The 20,127-nt window shown below is 48.3% G+C and overlaps 1 protein-coding gene across 1 annotated transcript; it reads left to right on the top strand.

Annotated features, from left to right (window-relative positions):
- The first annotated feature begins 7,571 nt into the window (after positions 1 to 7,571).
- On the top strand, positions 7,572 to 19,874 carry Pik3ip1 (phosphoinositide-3-kinase interacting protein 1). The gene is made up of 6 exons (XM_075944063.1): positions 7,572 to 8,047; positions 8,901 to 9,017; positions 9,096 to 9,215; positions 10,186 to 10,392; positions 10,484 to 10,562; positions 18,326 to 19,874. Exons 1-6 carry the CDS (start codon positions 7,978 to 7,980, stop codon positions 18,528 to 18,530), a joined length of 798 nt encoding a protein of 265 aa, XP_075800178.1. The 5' UTR covers positions 7,572 to 7,977; the 3' UTR covers positions 18,531 to 19,874.
- Positions 19,875 to 20,127: the final 253 nt, after the last annotated feature.

Below are 20,127 nucleotides of genomic sequence, written 5' to 3' on the forward strand. Positions count from 1 at the left end.
TGCTAGTTCCAGGATAGGCGCCAAAGCTACAGAAACGCTGTTTTGAGAAACCAAAAAGAGAAAGAAAAAGAAAAAAAACTATTCACTACACTAGCACACTAACCCAGTTATGCTAGAGAGTTGCATTGGGATGAAGGGAGCAAGCATGGGGGATATGGAAAATTAGAACTTTGCACATGCTTTCTCGGAAGTTGTATATAATGAAGCCAGGGCTTGAGAGATGGCTCAGCAGTTAAAAAGCACTTGCTATTCTTGCAGGGGACTGAAGTTCTGTTCAGAAAATCCAAGATAGCAGCTATCCTTGCCTCTTGTTCCATGAGATTTGGTACCCTTTTCTGACCTCTGTGGGCACTAGGCATGTAATAGTACACAGACATACATACAAGGCATGTATAAAATACAATCAATAAGCTAGGCTGTGGTGGTGCATGTCTTTAATCCCAGCACTTGGGAGGCAGAGGCAGTCGGATTACTGAATTCAAGGCTAGCCTGGTCTATATAGAGAGTTTCAGGACAGCCAGGGATAGACAAAGAAACCCTGTTTCAAAAAAAAAAACCCAAATGAATAAATAAATAACATAAATAAGCTAAATGTAAAGCTAGGCATGGTAGCACATGCCTTTAATCCCTGTTTTTAGGAGGCTGTGCAGACTGCTGAGTCCAAGGCCAGCCTGCTCTACATAGCAAGCTCCAGGCAAGTGAAGGCTACATAGCGAGACCCTGTTTCAAAACAAAACACACGCAAACAATATAAGCCAACAAACAAAATTAAAAGAAAGAAAAAATTAAATGTAGCTCAGTGCCTACCTAGCATGCATGCATGGACCCTTTTTCACTCCCCAGCACTGAAAAAAAAAAAACCAATATTGTTCATCCAGGACAAGAAATATTAGGGCTGGGGAGATGGTTCTATCAATAAAGTCCTTGCCTTGAAAGCATGATGACGTGAGCTTGATCCCTAGAACCCATGTACAAAAAAAAGCTAGGTGTACCCCTGCACTGCTTACAGTCCCAGTGTTTGTGAGGCAGACACAAGTGGATCCCAGCCTAATCTGTGGGGTCTAAATCAATGAGAAGGCCCTGTCTCATAAAACCAAAGTGGAAGTGTCTGAGGAACACTCCCTGAGGCTGACCTCTGGCAGTACACTAGCACAAGCACACTCACAAGAAATAAATCTGAAACCATGTACTTTCAAGCCTCAATCATCACTGGATCTCCACATAATCTTTAACTTTTATGTGTATGAGTATGCTTGTATGACTGTGCAAGCCTGGTGCCCCAGAAGTCATAAGAGTGCACCAGATCCTCTGGAATTGGAGTTAAAGATAATTGTGAGCCATCATGTGGGTGCTGGGAACTAAACCTGGGTCCTTGGAAGAACAGCAGTACTCTTAACAGCTGAGCCATCTCTCCAGCCCTGACTTTTCTTGTAAACATGGTGCTGGGGACTGAGTCATGAGTTTATATATGCTAGGTAAGTGCTCTACCATTCAGCTGCATCTTCAGTTCTTCTTAGTTTCCTTTTGCTAAGGTACCCAAGCAGGCCTTGAACTTGTGATCCTCCTGCCTCAGTCTCCCAAGTAGCCAGGACTTGAAATTTACATTACCCTTGCCTACCTCACCTGTAGGATTTAATTTCACCTTGTATAGTCCATGCTAGCTCAAACAGCTCTGTTACAAATAGTTATGCACTAACAACTTTACTGAAATGGGCACAGAGCCTAAAAAGGAATGCCAACTTTTTCAGAAAGTAAAAAGGAACTCAAAACTGTCCATGGGAAAATTACTGAGATGCACATTCTTTCTGTTGCTCAAAAGGGAAAGAGTGTTCAGTAATGATAGTAAGGAAATCCGGGGGTGGGGCAGGGAGCAGGGCTGAGGAAGCACTGAATGAATGAAGTCTTGAATGAATGTGTATTGTTTTTTTTTTTTTTTTTTTTTTGGTTTTTCGAGACAGGGTTTCTCTGCGGCTTTGGAGCCTGTCCTGGAACTAGCTCTGTAGACCAGGCTGGTCTCGAACTCACAGAGATCCGCCTGCCTCTGCCTCCCGAGTGCTGGGATTAAAGGCGTGCGCCACCACCGCCCGGCCTGAATGTGTTTTGTTTAACATGGGCACAGCTATGGAAAAATGGGAAAGTCTTCCCTGAACTACGCTCAAGGAAATGGCAATTCCTTCTCTCTTGGTGCCTGTGGGAATGTTGACAGTGTATGCAGAAAATGCCCACCATAGCTCCCTGTCCTCCATGTTTACTGCCTGAAGACCCCTCCCCTATAGAGATTGCTCCTGTCAAAATTAGCTAAACCTGCCTCTTTGTTTAGCTTCATGCAATAACCCTGCCCTCCTTGTTCAACAGGGTATAGTAAAAATGCTTAATTTTCTGGATGCTGAGGCTTCTCCATTAGACAGTTCAGTGCATCCAATCCAAGCTTTTTTGTTAGTGAGTTTGTCTTTTCCTTATTCCCTTGCTGTCCCAGTCATGTGGAAGCCTGTAAGCCATGCTAGGACTTGGCAAGGGTGGGGAGTGAAGGTTATTTCTATTAGCACTGAGGTCACCAGGTTCTTTCAACAGGGCCTAGATCGTCTGGGAGTTCCTCTGTAAACACAGGACAGACTAGAAATTGCTGGCAGCCCGAGAGATTCAAAAGACAAGTTCTCTCAGTCAGTAATGGATCTCAGGAAAAGGTGTTCATGTGTGTATCCCAGCACTTGGAAATACAAGATAAGAGTTTTAATACAAGTTCTAGGCTATCCTGGGCTTCTACTTCCAAACAACAAAAAGCTAGTCATGGTGGCACAAGCCTGTAATCTCATCACTGAGGGATGGAGGCAGGAGGGTCAGTTCATCAACACAGTCAGTCTGACCCAGCCTGGCTACAAAAGATACTGTCTCAGAAAACAACAAAAATCCTTACAATTCAGGTGGTGGTGGCTCAAGGCTTTAAATTTTAGCACTCAGGGGTCAGAAGCAGGCAGATTTCTGAGTTTAAGGCCAGCATGGTCCACATAGTGAGTTCTAGGACAGTCCAGGCTACACAGAAAACCCAACCAAACATAAAAACCCTTCCAAACAAAAAAGAAAGAGAGTGAGAGAAAATGGTTGCAATTTACCACAAAACATGTAGCACTGTTGCAAGGCTCCTGAGCTTTTCTTAGCAGGCCTTCTGTCCACATCTGTCAGGAAGGGTCTGTCTACGGGAGACAGAGCAGCCCAAAGCAGTCGCTAGCACTCCCTGACATCCAGGGGGGAAACAATACCTAAGAAGTTTGTGTACAGATCTCATAATATGGGGCCAGGCTTTGTCGTATATTAAAAACCAACAGATGAAGCAATAAGCCAACCACAGCAGTTAGGCGGTAGGACAAACACTTCTTTTTTAGTTACTATTTTATGTACATTGGTGTTTTGCTTTCAGGTATGTTTGTATGAGGGCAAAGGATCCCCTGGAACTGTTATAGACAGCTGTGAGCTGCCATATGGGTGCTAGGAATTGAACCCAGGTCCTTTGGAAGAGCTGTCAGTGCTCTTAACCGCTGAGCCATCTCTCTAGCCCCTGGACAAACACTTCTTAACTACTTTAAATGGTAACAGTACTGACTATTTGAGTGATCCACAAAGGAGTTGATGAGCTAAGAAAAGCAAAAAGGAGAACACAAAGTACAGATTACTGTATACAGTACTAAAATCACAAGCATATTTGGAATAATAAAAATGACTCAGATAAAGCAGCATGCACCTATAAATCCAGCTATTTGATAAGCTGAGGCAGGAGGATTCCTTGGAGCCTAGGATTGGAAGTTTGAAGCCAACCTCAGTGACACAGTGAAAATCATTTAAAAAATAATAAAATAAAAATGTGTGGGTTAATAAAAATGAACATTTATACAGCTAATAAAATTATACAGTACTGGTATAGAGGATGTGTGTACCTCAATGAATAAAACTAAGAGTCCAAAAATAGACAGCTCTATGGACTATTAGTTTTCCACTAGGGTATTAAGACCATTTAAGAGCACACTGAAGTTTAGCAAGATTTAAAATTTTGTACATAGGGGCTGGAGAGATGGCTCAGAGGTTAAGAGCATTGCCTGCTCTTCCAAAGGTCCTGAGTTCAATTCCCAGCAACCACATGGTGGCTCACAACCATCTGTAATGGGGTCTGGTGCCCTCTTCTGGCCTGCAGACATACACACAGACAGAATATTGTATACATAATAAATAAATATTTAAAAAAAAATTGTACATAGGACTATCAAGAAAGTGAAGAAGGGGCTGGAAATTAACAATGGAGTGCATGTTCAGTACTCAAGAGGACCTGAAAAAAAGCAGGGAGGGGCGGGGGCGGCATTAGTCACAAGAATTCCAGGGAGCTAGTTCAAGAGCCTCAGACCCCAGGATTAGGGCTATCATGCTGTCCCATTCCTGAAGCCTGTGTGAAGACCATCACAAGAGGCTGCCAAACACTATGGGAAATTAGAGTTGCTGTGGCATGAAAGGGGAAGACACTCAATGTCCTCCTTCAGTCTAATGCCTGGACTCTTAACTCAGGTCTTCAAGCTTGCAGGACTGTTACCCAATAAGCCATCTTGCCAGCTTCGTTCTCTCATTCTCTCCCTTGCTCCCCTCTCTTCTGGTTTTGTTTTTGGACAGCATCTCACTACATAGCCCAAGACAGCCTTAAACTTAGGGATACTCTTGCCAAGCCTCCTAGTGATGTAATTACCGGCATTTTTTTTTTAACCGTGCCTGGCTTCCAGTAGTTTCCTATATGTAAACAGGTCCTATGTTTGTCCCTTCTCATGGCCCTGTTCAGTCTGGACCCTCCAGACCTTCCAGATGCCCCTGGTTGAGCTCTCCCTCACATCTACAACAAAATCTTCTCCTCAACCATAACTAGGAGTGGTCGTGTCCTCATTTTCATTCAATTTTTTTGGCTATCCCAAGTTGCTTTTAAGTCAGGGTCTCTCTACATAATCCCAACTATCTTGGAATTCACTTTGTAGACCAGGATGGCCTCGAATTCACAGAGAATCATCTGCCTCTGCCTCCCAAGTGCTGGGATTAAAGGTGTGAGCCACCTCTGCCAAGCTGTTTAATGTTTTTTAACACCATCACTATAAGTAAAGCACAGATTCTTTTCAAACTTTATGCTCATAAAGTATTTGATAAACTTCTGTGTAAGTCAGTGCTATGCTCATGCTAGGTTTTGGCAAATCTTGCTTTATATTTATTTCAGTTTTTTCAAGGCAGGGTTTTTCTGTTTATCTCTGGCTGCCTCGAACTCACAGAGATCTGCCTGTCTCTGCCTCCCAGAATGCTGGGATTAAAGGCACATGACACCACTGCCCAGCATTTTGTATTATTTTATGTGTATGGAATTTTGCTTTTGTTTTTTGTTGTTTTTGAGACAGGGTTTCTCTGTAGCTTTGGAGCCTGTCCTGGAACTAGTTCTTGTAGGCCAGGCTGGCCTTGAACTCACAGAGGTCTGCTTGCCTCTTTCTCCCGAGTACTGGGATTAAAGTTGTGCACCACTGCCGCCAGGCCTGTATGGATGTTTTTCTGCATTTGTCTATATTGTTTGCATGCCTGGTATGACAGAGGCCAGAATAGGGTGTTGGATTCCCAGGCCTAGATACAAAGCACCTATTGCTCTTTAACTCATGAGCCATTTCTTCAGTTAGCAAGCCCTTTCCCCCAACACACACATACACATAATTTAAAAATAATAATAAAATCTAAATACCTCTGGTCTATACTTACCAACTATCTCATGCTTAACAGCTAAGTTTACAGTATCCGGTCTTCCTATGGCCCTATGAGCATGTTTTCATAAATGGGAAAGCTATGTAATTTTTCTTACTTCCTTTCCTTCTTAGTTTCTTTTTTCTTTTCATTTTCCAAGACAGGGTTTCTCTGTGTAACTGCTGTGATTATCCTGGAACTTGCTCTGTAGACCAGGCTGGCCTTGATTAAAGGCGTGAGCCACCACCGCCCAGCTCAAAGTTTGTGACAGGGTCTCATACAACTTAGTCTAGTCTCAAACTCCCTGTGCTCATATTCAAGGATGATCTTGAACTTGTGATCCTCCGGCCTCTACATCCAGAGCTGGGATTACAGGGTTGTACTCCCCTACCCAGTTTGTGCTGTTAGGGGTCAAACACACTATCAACTGAGGTGTTTAAGAAGACATGGCTCTGCACTTATGAGATCTGAGTTCAAATCCTCAGCACAAACATTAAAAGCCAGGCATGGCTATGTGTGCCTTATAATTCAGCACTGGAGAGCATGGAGAGGAGGGTCCCCGGAACTTGAGTGTGTTCTCAGGAGGATCACTGGCCAGCCAGCCCAGCTTAAGTGTCCTCCTTCTGCTTCAGTAAGAAATCCTGTTTCAAGGCAGTAAGACCTGAGACATCCTGCTCTGGCTCCCTTCTCTACACACACAGGCACATATCACACACCCCACGTGGTACCGCCCTCCACATACATGCAAATTCTTTTGGGAGGGGGCATTTATTTGTATGAGTGTTTGGTCAGCATGTGTGATATGGGCCAGGCTGGTGTCTGGAGGTTAGAAGAGGGTGCTGGATCCCTGCAACTGGATACAGTTGCTTTTGAGCTAAGCGAGGGGAACTGAACCTGGATCTTCTGCAAGAACAAGTGCTTCTAAGCACTGAACCATTTCTCAACCCTGACACAATTTTTTTTTTAAAGAAACACCTCAGGAGAGTTGGAGAGACAGTTCAGAGGTCAGGAGTACTTGCCGCTCTTCCAGAGGACCTGAGTTCCCAGGGCACACAACAGTCACATCCCATGGCCCACAACTGCCTGGAACCCATGTTCTAGAGGACCCGAAGCTTTCCTCTGAGTGCAGACACAGATAGACACACAAATAAAAATAAACGTTTTCTTTTAAAAAGACACTTCAGGATTCAATCACTTCCAATTAGTTAGAATCGTGTCACCTTTCTACTATGATAAAGTCCATAAAACTTATTTAGCAGTGTTACTTTCCCCTCCCTACATTATTGTGGCAAGATCAAAACAGAGTCTCCCATTTCTATTCTGGGACTTGCCTAAGTCACAAGGTAGTCTTGGCAAATCACTCTGCTCTATCTCTCAATTTACTGAGACTGCTTGGGAACTTCAACTGCCAGCCAAACTAGCTCCAAAAGTCCCAAGTTACGTGGTGGATGTGGTTTAAGGATAGGAATGCATTACTGCAACTGGATTTCCTACAGACTGGTGGGGGGAGCCATTTTACTTAATTTTAGGGCTGGTAGAAAGGGCAGACTTTACAATATAGCTAGCAATCCCGTGTTTGTATAACATGCATTTTCAACTAAAGACACCCTCTCCGCATTCCTACTATATATGGGTACCCCAAACCTCAAATGTGAGTAAAGGAATGTGACTGACCTGACCTTGGCAAAGTACAGTTTAAATACATACATATGGCTAGAGTTGCTTCCAATATTCTTACTTGTGCTGCCAATGTGCTCTTAAATGCCTCCTGCTTTTGTAATCAGCATCATCTCTCACTACGGCTCTGGGCTTTAGCCCTAATCCAGCCCACTCCGCGATGCCTTCTGACACAATGGCTCTGTACTCACAGACGGAAAAAAGAAGAAAAGCTCTGGGGATGCAGTCGTGCAGGTCGCAAATGGATCTGCTGCTAAGCAAAGCCTGAACCTCTCGTCATTCTCGACTTGGCTGAGTTCCTCTCTTGGCTCAGGGTTAGTGATCTAGTATGGTCTAGGAGGCTTAGGACCCAGGGGGCGCCTTTCAGCTGACAAACACCTCGACTGCAGCAAGCTAGCTGGGAAGCTCCCAGTTCTAAAGAGAGGCTGTTTACCAGAAGAGCGAGCATAACAAGGGCCGGTCTCGCTGCAAGACTGGGAACTAGGAGGCAAAACTGCTGCCAAGGAGACCCCATCGGACACTGGCTGTTCAGTCACCTGCAAGCCGGAAGAGGCAAGGATGCTGTTGGCAGCGGTACATATATTTCTTCTCAGCAACATGCTTCTGGCAGGAGCCTATGGATCTGGAGGTGAGATTACATTGTTTTTTTTTTCTTTCTGCAGCAACTTAATGAAGCAGAACGAGTAGAGCCCCCCGATTTCCCAAACATGGCTAGGCTGACAGAGAAGGAAGCTTTTGGTTGTTTTCTTGTTATCCTACGAAAGCTCTTCTTCTCCCCTCTCTCTCCTTCCTTGCCAGAGGCTTGCAGCTCCATCTTTGCCATTAAGAACAAAGACAAGTCACTTTCTCTTCCCCTTTCCGTGTGCATGAGTGGATGGAGCTTGGTCCCCAGAGTCCTGCCCTTTTAAAGTCCTTTTGCTTGATGTGGCAGGCGCACAGACCTCCTCCCCTCTCCAGCTTCCTCCCGTGGCTCTCCGCTGAGGGGAGTGGGAGCTGAAGAGATGTGGCAGATTCCCTCAGCTGAAGTCTCAAATCATTGGTTTCACTAAATCAAAGGCTTTTGTGGAATTCTCCTGGGAGCTGGTGGTGTCTGTTAAACTAGCAGAAGGTGGCCGTACCCGCGGAGAAGGGAACATCAGTTTATATAATATGGACTTCTCAACACTGGGATGACTTCCAGGTCTGACTGCCCAGAATCAAAATCTCCTCAGACCGACTTTAGCCAGCCCTCCGGCACCTCCACAGCGGCCCCAAATCCAAGAGTAACAACACCTTGCACCTGGGTAGGCTTTAAAAAAACAAAACAAACAAACAAACAAAAAAACAAAAACCAAAGCTAAATCTCTGAGTGTTGCCTGTGACCGGACGCCGCTAGGGGCATGACAAGAGTCTCCACTTTCACTCTGAGGTACACAGGGCTTTCCACCCCACGAAGCCAGAGAGCTGCACTCAGGGTCCCGGGCGGTTGCTCTTCCTCACAGGCTGCTTCTGGGACGGCGGCCACCTGTACCGGGAGGACCAACCGTCGCCCGCGCCGGGTCTCCGTTGCCTCAACTGGCTGGTCGCGGAAGGCGGCCGTGGGTCGCCCCCAGAGCCCAGTGAGTGTCCGCCGGGGAGGCGGGCGGGGTTGGAGGGCGGCGGTCAGCAGTCCCTGACGTCTCTTCTCTCCGCCTCAGGCTCCGGCAACCACAACTACTGCCGGAACCCGGACCAGGACCCGCGCGGGCCCTGGTGCTACATCAGCAGCGACACCGGCGTCCCTGAGAAGCGGCTTTGCGAAGACGTGCGCTGTCCAGGTACCCGCCCTGGATCCCGGGGGAGAGGACGCCAGCCCCCCAAGAGCGAGGCAGCGGCGGTTGCACCCGCCTCGCACGTGCGGCCGCACGACGCCCGCCCCGCCCCGTCCCACCCCCGCGCCGTCCGATTGGTTAGAGCTATCTCCAGGCCGCGGAGCCCGAAGCCCATTGGCCGCCGCGGCATTCGGAGTGAGCTCATCCTCCGCGAGCACTTGTAAACAACGGTGGGAGGCAGCTTGCTTCTTCAGCGAAGCGCCGCAGCAGCATTTGCTGTGTGTAGCGTCTGCTGTGAGCTAGACACCGTGCTCCCAATTCCCCGGGAAGAAGCAGTGTGAGGGAACTGAGTCACCCAGAAGTTCGGAGACCTGCCAGAGGCTGTGGGGGTATCCGGATTTGTATTCAAAGCGTTTAGGCTTAAGATAACTAAGACAGTTCTCTAGGAATAAATGCAATTATTCGGGCCCTTAACACTAATTGGCACGAATCTTGCGCTCAGTGTGGACTGTCTCCTGACGTGAAGACTATGTCTGTGGCGACATTCTCCAGCAAGTCCAACTGGGTGTTGGAAGATAGTAAGGACTTGAAGAGACAAGTGGGAGGCAGGAGAGAAGTTGTTCCCGAAGACGCTTTCCTCACATTTGCCTTGTATCACATCCCCCCCCCCCTTTCAGGCTTTATTTTGCCCCTAGGGCAGGCAGGGGAGTTGTTTTTTTTCCTTTCTATTTTTGAGACAAAGTCTCACTGTGCAGCTCTGCTTGACCTGGGACTCACAGAGATCCTCCTGCCTCTGCCTCCGGAGTGTGTCAATTCAGGTGTTCGCCACCAAGCCTGACCGGGGGCAGGCTTTGGTTTCAGTCTAGCAGAGCATTTTAGGGTGAACCCCTTCCCATAATGCCCCCAGCAATCAGGTCAGGTTCAGCTGTAGAATGCACTCCGGGCAGTCTCTGATGAGAGCTTCTTCTCACCTCAGCTCCAGAGACGGCTTCCCAAGCACCACCAGCTGCTACAACCGAGCTGGAAGAGAAGTCTGAAGCTCCAGGTGACAAAGAGGCACAGGTGTTTCCTCCTGCTAATGTCCTGCCAGCCAGGAGCGAGGCAGCAGAGGTGCAGTCAGTGATTGGCATCAGTCAGCGCGTGAGGATGAATTCCAAGGAGAAGAAGGATCTGGGAACTCTGGGTAGGGTCGCCTTGGTTGGGATTCATCAGATGACGTCATTTGCTGATTTCTGGGGTGTGGCTAATAGGACCTTGTGTCCTGTCCCCCGCAGGCTACGTGCTGGGCATTACTATGATGGTGATCATCATTGCCATCGGAGCTGGCGTCATCCTGGGCTACACTTACAAGAGGTGAGTCTTTTCTCTTCCTGGCTCTCTCTAAATAGGGCTACAGAAGAGACACAATGTCATATCGGCTTCTAGGTGTCTTTCCAAAGGAGAAGGAAAACCCAGCTCAGGAGCAGAGATCTGGTTTTCGTCACTGTCAGGTGACCTTAGACAACTAGGGCAAGGACTTAAATACTGACACCCCCTTCCCACACGCCCAGGGTAGCTCAGACTGGCCTTGAAGGAGTAGTCTCAAACTCATAATTCTCCTGCCTCCACCTCTTGAGTAGTGGGATTTATGAGCACATGTCACCATGCTCTGAAGGAGACTAGATTCATTTTTGTCGAATTTTAAAATTCTGCTACTACACCGGGCGGTGGTGGTGCATGCCTTTATCTCAGCACTTGGGAGGCAGAGGCAGGCGGATCTCTGTGAGTTCGAGGCCAGCCTGGTCTACAAGAGCTAGTTCCAGGACAGGCTCCAAAGATACAGAGAAACCAAAAAAAAAAAATCTGCTACTAAGATGGGTGCAATGATGTATATCCGCTATAATCCCAGAATTCAGAAGACTGAGGCAGGGGGTTTACAAGTTTGAAGACTGTGAGACCCTGTATCAAGAAGAAGAAGAGGAGGGAGAAAAAAAAACATGTCTTTTTTTTTTTCTTTTTCTAGGCAGGGTTTCTCCGTGTAGCCCTGGAACTCACGCTGTAGACCAGGCTGGCCCCAAACTCACAGAGATCCGCCTTCCTCTGCCTCCTGAGTGCAGCCGCCTGGCTAAGAGTTATTTTTCTTTTCTTTTCTTGAGTTTTTGTCTGTATATAATGAATGTCTGTGCACTCCATGAGCACTTATTGCCTAGGAAGGGCAGAGAGTGGCTCTGAATTCCCTGGACCTGGAGTTCCACACAGTGAGCTATCCTGTGGGTGCTGGAAATTGAACCCCGGGTCCACTGGAAGAAGAGTCAGTGCTCTTAAGTGTTGAACCACCTCTCCAGCCCTAAAACACTGTCTTTAATATCAGCAGGCAGACGCTGAATTGTGAGTGAGGCCTTGTGTCAAAACAAAACATTCTGCTACTGGGAAAGGTTCCTAGCGCCTGGTCTTGCAGTCTTACAGTTGGGGCTTAGAATTTCCTCAGTGGGATGTCTTTAGTGAAGAGAAGAATGGTGACAAAAGAAAACCCATCGCCACCCCTTATCCCGTAGGGAAAGTACCGGAGACTGCTTGAGAAGCAGGGACACACTTGCAGCTGGAGGGCAGCAGGAATGCTTGTTTTGAAAGGTCTCCTGACAAAGCCCCATGGGGCAGGTCTTGGAATCAGTGATGTGTGGTTCTGAGTCCAAACTGTTGTTACAGGGCAGGCTGTTGGACAAAACAGGGTATTTGACTTCCAGCCCCGAGGATCAGCTGTATTTCTCTGACCCAAAAGCCTTCCTATAAAGGAAGTGATACAGTGGACTGCATTGTCCAGCAGTGAGAGCCATTGTCTGAGTCATATCAAAGTGCCTCTCAGCCATCATTTTATAAGCCCAGGGTAATCTTAAAGGTTCTGGGTTCAGCCCAATTGCAGACTGAAAAGGAAGTGTGATAATTACCACAGCAACCACAGATGTCACCTGCTGTTCCTGCTTCAAAGCGTGGCACGCCCCAGCTTCACCTTTTGTTTTGAGACAAGGTAGTTCAGGTTGGCCTTGAATTCACTGTAAAGCAAAAATTGACTTTGAGCTCTTTGTTGCTTTCATTCACGGTGGTGGTGGTGGTGGTGGTGGTGGTGGTGGTGGTGGTGGTGGTGGTGGTGGTGGTGGTTTTTTGGTTGTTTCCTTTTTGGAGACAGGGTCTCACTATGTAATAATTCTGGCTGGCATGGATCTCTCTGGGTAGAGCAACCTGGCCTTGAAGTCACAGAATCCTTGAGACAGGATTTCTCTGTAGCTTTGGAGCTTGTCCTGGAATTCACTCTGTAGGCCAGACTGGGCTCGAACTCACAGAGATCTGCCTGGCATGCGTCACTATGGCCCCACATAGCTTCTTGAACTTTGAATCCTCCTGCTTCCTCCCCATTATGCTCACAGTTGCGTTTATGAAACAAATGCTGTTCTTCCCAGTTTTCTGAGGAAACTTGAAACAAGAAAAAGTAGGTGCCTTGCCTGTGGCTTCACATCCAGAATATGGTGGAACAGACTGCCATCTGGGTGACCGGGCAGGTTGTTTCTTGTTACTATTCCAAAGCATTCCTGGGGGGCAAATGTGTGTTAGCTCAGTGCACGGCACACAGGAAATGGTTCCTAGTCCTGTTGTGCTTATCTATACAGTGTGGGTACACCTTTCATTAGGTGGGGTGTTCGAGATGATGATGACCCTGCAGCTCTGATGTTTCTGAGAAGGCACTGTTGACTGGATTGGTTTAAATCCCAGCTCTTCCATTGGCCTGAACAGATGGCTTTGCTGGTTTCTCTGATTGTTCATGAGTCAGAGAGCAGAGAGGTTGTTCTGGGAGCATCCTGCCTCCCAGACTGAGGCTGTGTCCACAGAAGGACTGCTGACGTGCAGGTCCAGGGACACCTGCTTGTTCATTTAAAAAGTGAAGAAACAGAGTAGTTGCTTTGCCGGCACAAGCCATTGACGCAGACCATGCACTGAGCCCTGAAATACTCCCCTCTTCCTCAGCGTCTGGTAGTATTTGGCTGCCATTCAATCTGTGACAGTTTCCAGACCTTCCAGGTGCTCAAGTAACTGCTCTTAATTCCAAGCCCAGCTGGTGCCCAGTGGAGAAACCAGGCCTTATTTCTTTTGTCTTACTCTTTTCGACTTGTCATGGGACTGCCATGTGACCTTGAGATTACTTTCCTGTAAACTCGGGGGAAGGCACTAAGTCACTAGACTGTCACTAACCTCGGACCACCCTTTTCCTTAGCAAACATGTTCTGAGAACAACCTGTTCAACAGGAAACCACATGTGGGTTAGAAACAAGCTCTGAGCCTCCATCTCCTCACAATTAGGGGACAGATGTCAGGGCAAGAGCTGGAAGGTGAATGCCTTTTCAGGCAGCCTTTGCTTGGTGGATATCGTGCCTGTTAGTGGGGATATTTCTCCCTATACATCCAGCTACCCACAAGTGTTGTTAAACATTGTAACAGCAGGATGATAATCAGATAGAAACACAGCATCAGCTCTTTGTTTCATGCTTTCTTGGTAAGTCAGGCCCTGCTGTGCGCCTTTCTCTGCTCTTGCCCAAGGCTCTTCCTAATGAGGAGCCCAGGCCTAGAAGAGTTAAAGTACCAGGTCCTAGGTGCCCAGACTAGACCATGTGTTCTTGTTGTTATGTGTGTGTTCCTTGTTTAGACATAGGTTCACACTGTGTAACTCAGGCTGGCTAGGAACTCTCTCTTATTTATATGTGTGGATATTTTGCCTGCATGTATGTCTGTGCACCATGTGCGTACATGGAGGGTTGTGAGTTGCTATGTAGTTGCTGGGAATCAAACCTGGGTCTTCAGAAAGAGCAGCAAATGCTCTTTTCTGCTTAGCTGTCTCTCCATCCATGACCAGGAATTCGTGGTCTTTATGCCTCAGCTTTCTTGAGTGTTGGAATTTATGAAGCATGAACCACCATGCCTGGCTGTCGATTATCTTCAGAAAGTCCAGCAAAGCCCAGTAGCCTCATTTAAATTTAAATTTCTCAGGACAGTAGGAAAAAGTGAAACTTCTCAAAGAATGACTGAGTTTAGAAAGCAAAAGAAACAAGATCTTGTTCTGGAATTCCCTCCACTTGTGGACGCCACGCACTAGGCACATCATTTACCTTTTGTGGGTCCCAGCTTACTCCCCAGGTAGGGCGTGAGCTCTGATGACCTCCCAGCACTGATATTTATGTAGAGGAAACTATTGCTTGGTTTAAATCCCAGTTCTGCTCTTGGTTTACACTTCCCTCCCTCCCCACCCCCTTATCGGTCTTTTCAGGTCTGACATGATAACAGAGGTCACATGGGTCTCAGGAGGATGGAATCAGGGTGCTTTGGGTGTACAGTAGCTTGCCTGTACAGTAGCCACCTTGGTGGCACAGCATGGCTTCTGACTCAGAAAACAGCAGCAGCTCAGAGTAATCTCTGAAGAAACCTGCACTGCCTCGAAGCGGCTCCGTTGTTTCCATAACCCAGGGGTAGGAAGCCAGAGGCAGGTAGCAGCTCTGTTTCCCCTTCTCTCTGGCCAGCCCAGTTTGCACTGGCCCCAGAGCAGTCAGGGTAATTCCTGCAAGTCTTGAACTCTGCAGGGCCACGGACTTGGCTGATGAAGGGAGCTTTCCAGAGCTGGGAAGGGTAGGCAGGCACCAGGCTTCCTCCTGCGAGGAAGAGCTAAAGGTGGGGGTAGAAGAGAACTGTTTGGCTGGGTCTTTGTCCTAGTAACTCTGGCCACGAGGTGGCTAAGCCCTTGGCTGGGGTAGCTCCCTGTCCCTGCTGAGTGCTGTCTTAGCTCTGCAGGGAGCTCTTATTCTCTGATAAAAAGGGAGGGAAACAGTAAGTCAACACCATTTCACCCCCTTGGGAGAGAAGCTGAGTCGGTGAATAAGCCTTTGTTCTATCTTGGCAGCCCGACAACAGCCCGACTTTCTCACCCGCCCCCACGGCAGGGAGACGGTTCTGGGACACCTAATGGTCAGTTTAGCAGGCCTGGCAGCATCAGCTACTTCATCTCCAGGATTCCCAGGCAGGACTCAACAGGCACGTGGGGTCAGGCACGCTTCCAGGTTCCTAAATGGATGAGGCCAATCTAGACTAGGCACACTGTCTGTTTCCTTTACCCCAGATTGCCTTTCCAGCCCTGCTTTCCCCATGAATAGAAATAATCTCCCCCCCCCTCCGGTCCTGCGCCTCCCAGACTTGTGTGTGATGAGGCCTGACAGTTATCAGCTGCTCAGCAGGCTAAAGATACATGCTTCCTACGCGAGGGAGCGGAGGAAAGCAAGGCTTCTTCATGTAGGCAATGGACACTGCTTGCGTAGAGTGTGTGGCATCCATCAAAGGTGTAGTTGTGCTCTTTTGCTGGGTGATAGGACACCCTTGGTACCTTGGCTAGGTATTTCAGAAGTCATGGGCTCCTGGCTTGCCTTCTTCCTCCATCCTTCTTGTAGACTTTGAATTTTAGCCTCTGGCAAAAGATACTTGAATGTTCCATTTTTTGCAAATCGTTGCTAGCTTAGGGAGGAGGATCCCTTACCAAAATTAAACCCAGACCTTCCAAATGTTTCCGTTCACGAGCAGTCTTTTAGAAAGTGGCTTTTTATTATGCAGATAGCCATTAGCCACCTCCGATGGGTGACTCAGGGTTTGAGGAAGGGAGTGGTTATTGTAGGGAATCCCCTCTTCATGAATCGTGTACCCATCTTTGCCTGTGGTGCTCTGGGAGGTTTTCTGCTGTGGGAACTGATCCCTAGGACAGATGCTAATGAAAGAGTGGGCTAGGCTGGGCTTACATGTTGAGAGACTTGGTTGCCCCTGTCCCCCCCCCCCACCCCATGCCATAGGAAGATGAGCTTACTGACCTCCTGTGACCTTCCATTTGGGATCAGAGCATATCTCAGGTGGACAACTCTTCCAGAACATCCAGGGTTCTGGAGATTATTACGTCCCAAATAGGCTGAGCAGGATCCACAGCAGAGAGACATGGCTAATTAAGAGTCCTGAGGCCTCTGCGCACTTGTCTCCTCCAGTACTCTGTTCTCCAGCTTTTCTCATTGTACATCACGTGACGGATGCAGACTACAGCAGATCAGAGCTATGTCCCTGAGATCTGAACCAGGCTCCTGTGCTGCTTTTTGTTTTGTTTCAGCTGGAGGGCAGGGCAGAGGGCAGGTTCTCCTGGAGGGAAGCAGCCCCTACTCTGCTTGCCTGGGATAAGTGGGGTCCACAGCACACAATGGGCAGGTCCGTCTTGGAGATGTAGCTGTCCTTGTTGACTGGCATGGATGCCTTCTTGTCCATTACTCTTGGGGGTCCACATCTCCTTCCCATTCCCCAGCACCATGCCGAGTGCCTGTTGAAGGCCTTCGCCTCGCCCAGGGCCTTCTTGTTGCAACTGTTGATGAACACTAATATGGTGGTTTTTCTTTGTTTGTTTTTCGAGACAGGGTTTCTCTGTGTAGCTTTGTAGCCTATCCTGGAACCCGCTCTGTAGACCAGGCTGGTCTCGAACTCAGAGATCTTCTGCCTCTGTCTGCCTCCAGAGTGCTGAGATTAAAGGCATGCGCCACCACCGCCCAACTCAGTGTGGTGTTCTTGAGCGACTGCATGAGCAGAGAGAGGACCTTTGTTGACTTTCTCATCCTCCCACTTTCGCAGTCCCTCTGGGGGTCATCTCACTCTTGAGTTTATTGAGACTTGTGGTGGAAGTTTCACTCAAAGATCACTCCCTCCTCCGTTGCATTGCTCTGGCCTCTACCCCAGAGTCCTGTGTTTATCACCCACTTAGTTCATATCTCCTTCAGATAGTTTCCCTGGCAGCTGAGCCTAAGTTGTTGGCTTCAAAGGATCTGCCCTGGGCTCTGTACTGGTTCTGGCATGCAGTCTATTGGAGTATGTGTGTGTGTGTGTGTGTTGGCGGGTGGGCAGGGGTCCATTGGAAAGCGTCATACATGTCCATTAAGAAGACCTAAGTTTGCCAGGTGGTTGGTGGTGCTCGCCTTTAATCCCAGAATTTGGGCAGAGGCAGGCAGAGCTCTGTGAGTTCAAGGCCAGCGTGGCCTAGAGTGAGTTCTAGGACAGCCGAGGCTACACAGAAAAACTCTATCTCCAAAAACAAAACAAAACAAACAAAAAAGACCTAAGTTTGAATCCCTGTACCACTGTGCCTTAGGGGCTGACTCTTAACAGCAGTCAGTGCACAGTAAACTTGTTGGAGCCTATCCTGCATCCTTGGAGCATCCCTTAAATGCACTGGGCCATTTCTTTGTTTATAGAATGAACAAGAACTAAGTCTTTGGGCTGAACTGAGAATGACGTGAGATGATCTGTACATACATACGTACATAATACACACATCCATTCATCCCCGGCATGGCGTGAGTCGTCTACGTAAGCAGAGCAACTCTATGGCTCAGATGAGTCAGAGTATCAGGAGGAATCCAAGGCAGTGACTGAGATGTTTGATTGCCATTTTCCTTGTATTCTCTTGCTCAGTGCAGCCCTGAGTCCTTTTGTCTCTGCATGGGTTGGGAATAGTTCACTGCCAGCCTGGGCTCCCACTTTTCAGGACTAAAGGATGACAAGGCAGTCTTTGAAACACACAAACTTGTTTTGTGGTGGAGAGGAGCATGCCTGCTCCTGCAGTTGGAGATGTCAGATGTCAGCTTGAGATGGGTTCTTCTGAACTCACGTCATCAGGCTTGGTGGTAGGTGCCTTTACTGGCTGAGCCATCTCACCAGCCCAAGAAGGCAGTCCTGTAGCAGGATGGGCTGCTCCGTTTTCTGGACAATTTCATTGGTTAGGGATGAAGCTAGGGTAGGTCTTTAGGTTTCTGGGACCCCTGGGCTGGAAACAAAGGCCTGCTTTCTTTCAGTTCCTTCTACACTATCCCCACTGAGTCTCATGCAGCAGCCACCCCACCTTATAGCAGGGGATCAGAGACAAGAGCCGGCAGCAAGGCCTTATGGAGTTTAAGGCGGCCAGGAGGACGGACTAGCCAGTGTTAGTCCTGGCTTGGTCAGGTGATTTGCCGTCACCAGGGCGAGCTCCTGCTCAGGCTTTGGTAAAGTTAATTGAGCACAATCTGAGTGTTTTCTTTTCCTGACAGGGGGAAGGACCTGAAAGAGCAACATGAGCAGAAAGTGTGTGAGCGGGAGATGCAGCGAATCACCCTGCCCCTGTCTGCCTTCACTAACCCCACCTGTGAGATCATGGACGAGAAGACCATTGTCGTACACAGCAACCAGACTCCCGCTGACCCTCAGGAGGGCAGCACCCTCCTTGTGAGCCAGGCTGGCACCCCTGGGGCCTGAGCCCCTTCAATGGACAGGAGCCCATGAAGACTGGTACAGGACAGGCCACACTCTTGCAGCTGGGAGGAGCTAATATTTTGTGTTGTGGTTAAAACCCTATCCCATTTTTCTTTTGAGTGGGAGACAAAACTCCTCATGACACAAGCAGAAGCAGGGAGCATTATGGGTGAGTGTGAGGAGGCTGGGTAGGGTCCCTCAGTGCTCCTTTGCTATCCCTTGGAGCGGACTTGCCCCTGGATAGCGACTGCCACAGTGGTGCTGTGGCAAATAAGGGCTTCCACATTGCCTGACCCAGGGAAAGACAGGGAGTTGGCGAGGCTCCCCTATGCTGTACACCTAAGGTGGCCTCAGTCTCTGCCTTTCCATTCGTCACCCAGGAACTTGAGTGGCGTATACTGTTATTCATAGTTAAGGTCAAACAGGTTATGCATGAGGCAGCATTTATATATATAGTATTTGGGATGGAAGGTCCCTTCTGACTTCTGAGAACCAGAAGTGAATTTGTACACGAGTCAGAACTTGGGCTGCAAATGGGTTCTGGATGAGGGCTGCTGGGCGTGCTCCAGCTTGCTGGTAGTGTTGTGCCTTGACAACTCTGGGCCAGGCCTGGGCCCAAGGGACTCTTCCTGTTCTGTAAGGAAAGAAAGGGAAGAACTGCACTAAACATTTCGCTGAGGAAGACACACAAGGGCCTGCTTCTGCCTTCAGCTTCAGATTTGGGTATCCAGATGGTCTCTCTCCATTTTGTGCTGATAAGAGAATAACCAGTCAACCCATGGGAATTACACATATCAGCGTCTGTGAACCTAGAGTAGGCCCAGAGGCTAGATAGCAAAGGCATGGAGGGGCTTGCCTTCACAATACATCTTGGCTCACAGGCAGCCCGATGGCCTCCAGGCCAGTGCCTTCTATAGGGCTAGGATTGCAACCTACACAAAACAATCACTGAAGCACTGGCAAGGACCTTAAGGGGTTCCAAGTTTGAGACACAGGGTCTCCAGAGAGGGAAAAGTGTCTGCATCAAAGCAAAATCTGGATGGCCAGGGGTGCCCAGCTTCCTGGCCTGGGCAGTGTTCCCCAGCCAGACGCCCTCTACCGCCCACCACAGAGAGGGGTGGGTGCGGCCCACTCCCTTCCCAGGGCTGCTCTCTGGAGCCATCTGTTGAGGGGGCCTAGACCTCAGGGTTCCCATGGTGGAACTGACTATGGGAAAGAGAACAGTACTACTTCCGACTTTTCTATGAAAGTATTTCTCTGTGTATGTTTTATATACCTCATTCTGACACCTGTGTATGAACTGTGGGAAACTGCTCTGCATTTGACTTATATAAACACAAAACACAACTCTGCTTGTCATGTTTTTGTAGTGCTGGGAATGCTTCCCGAGTACCAATCCATACTTCTGCCTTCTTGATCACTGTGACCCAGTCACTGGGAGGTAGTAATGGCTGAACTGCTACAAACTGCAGCCCCCGCAACGACTGTCAAGGCCGCCATGACCATCTTAAGGTTGAAGCGGCAAGTTGATCCCTTTATGTCTTCTCTCCTTTAGTATTCTTTCCAACGTAGAGGACTTAGGATGGACCCTCCCAAAATC

The sequence above is a fragment of the Microtus pennsylvanicus genome, chromosome 12, assembly GCF_037038515.1.
Source record: "Microtus pennsylvanicus isolate mMicPen1 chromosome 12, mMicPen1.hap1, whole genome shotgun sequence".
Lineage (NCBI taxonomy): Eukaryota > Metazoa > Chordata > Mammalia > Rodentia > Cricetidae > Microtus > Microtus pennsylvanicus.

Bases quoted from the DNA above. Each gene is read 5' to 3' on its own strand.
- Pik3ip1 (XM_075944063.1), top strand. From the start codon at position 7,978: ATGCTGTTGGCAGCGGTACATATATTTCTTCTCAGCAACATGCTTCTG. The intron at 9,216-10,185 runs GTACCCGCCCTG...TTCTCACCTCAG, and splicing joins CGAAGACGTGCGCTGTCCAG to CTCCAGAGACGGCTTCCCAA. The intron at 10,563-18,325 runs GTGAGTCTTTTC...TTTTCCTGACAG, and splicing joins CTGGGCTACACTTACAAGAG to GGGGAAGGACCTGAAAGAGC.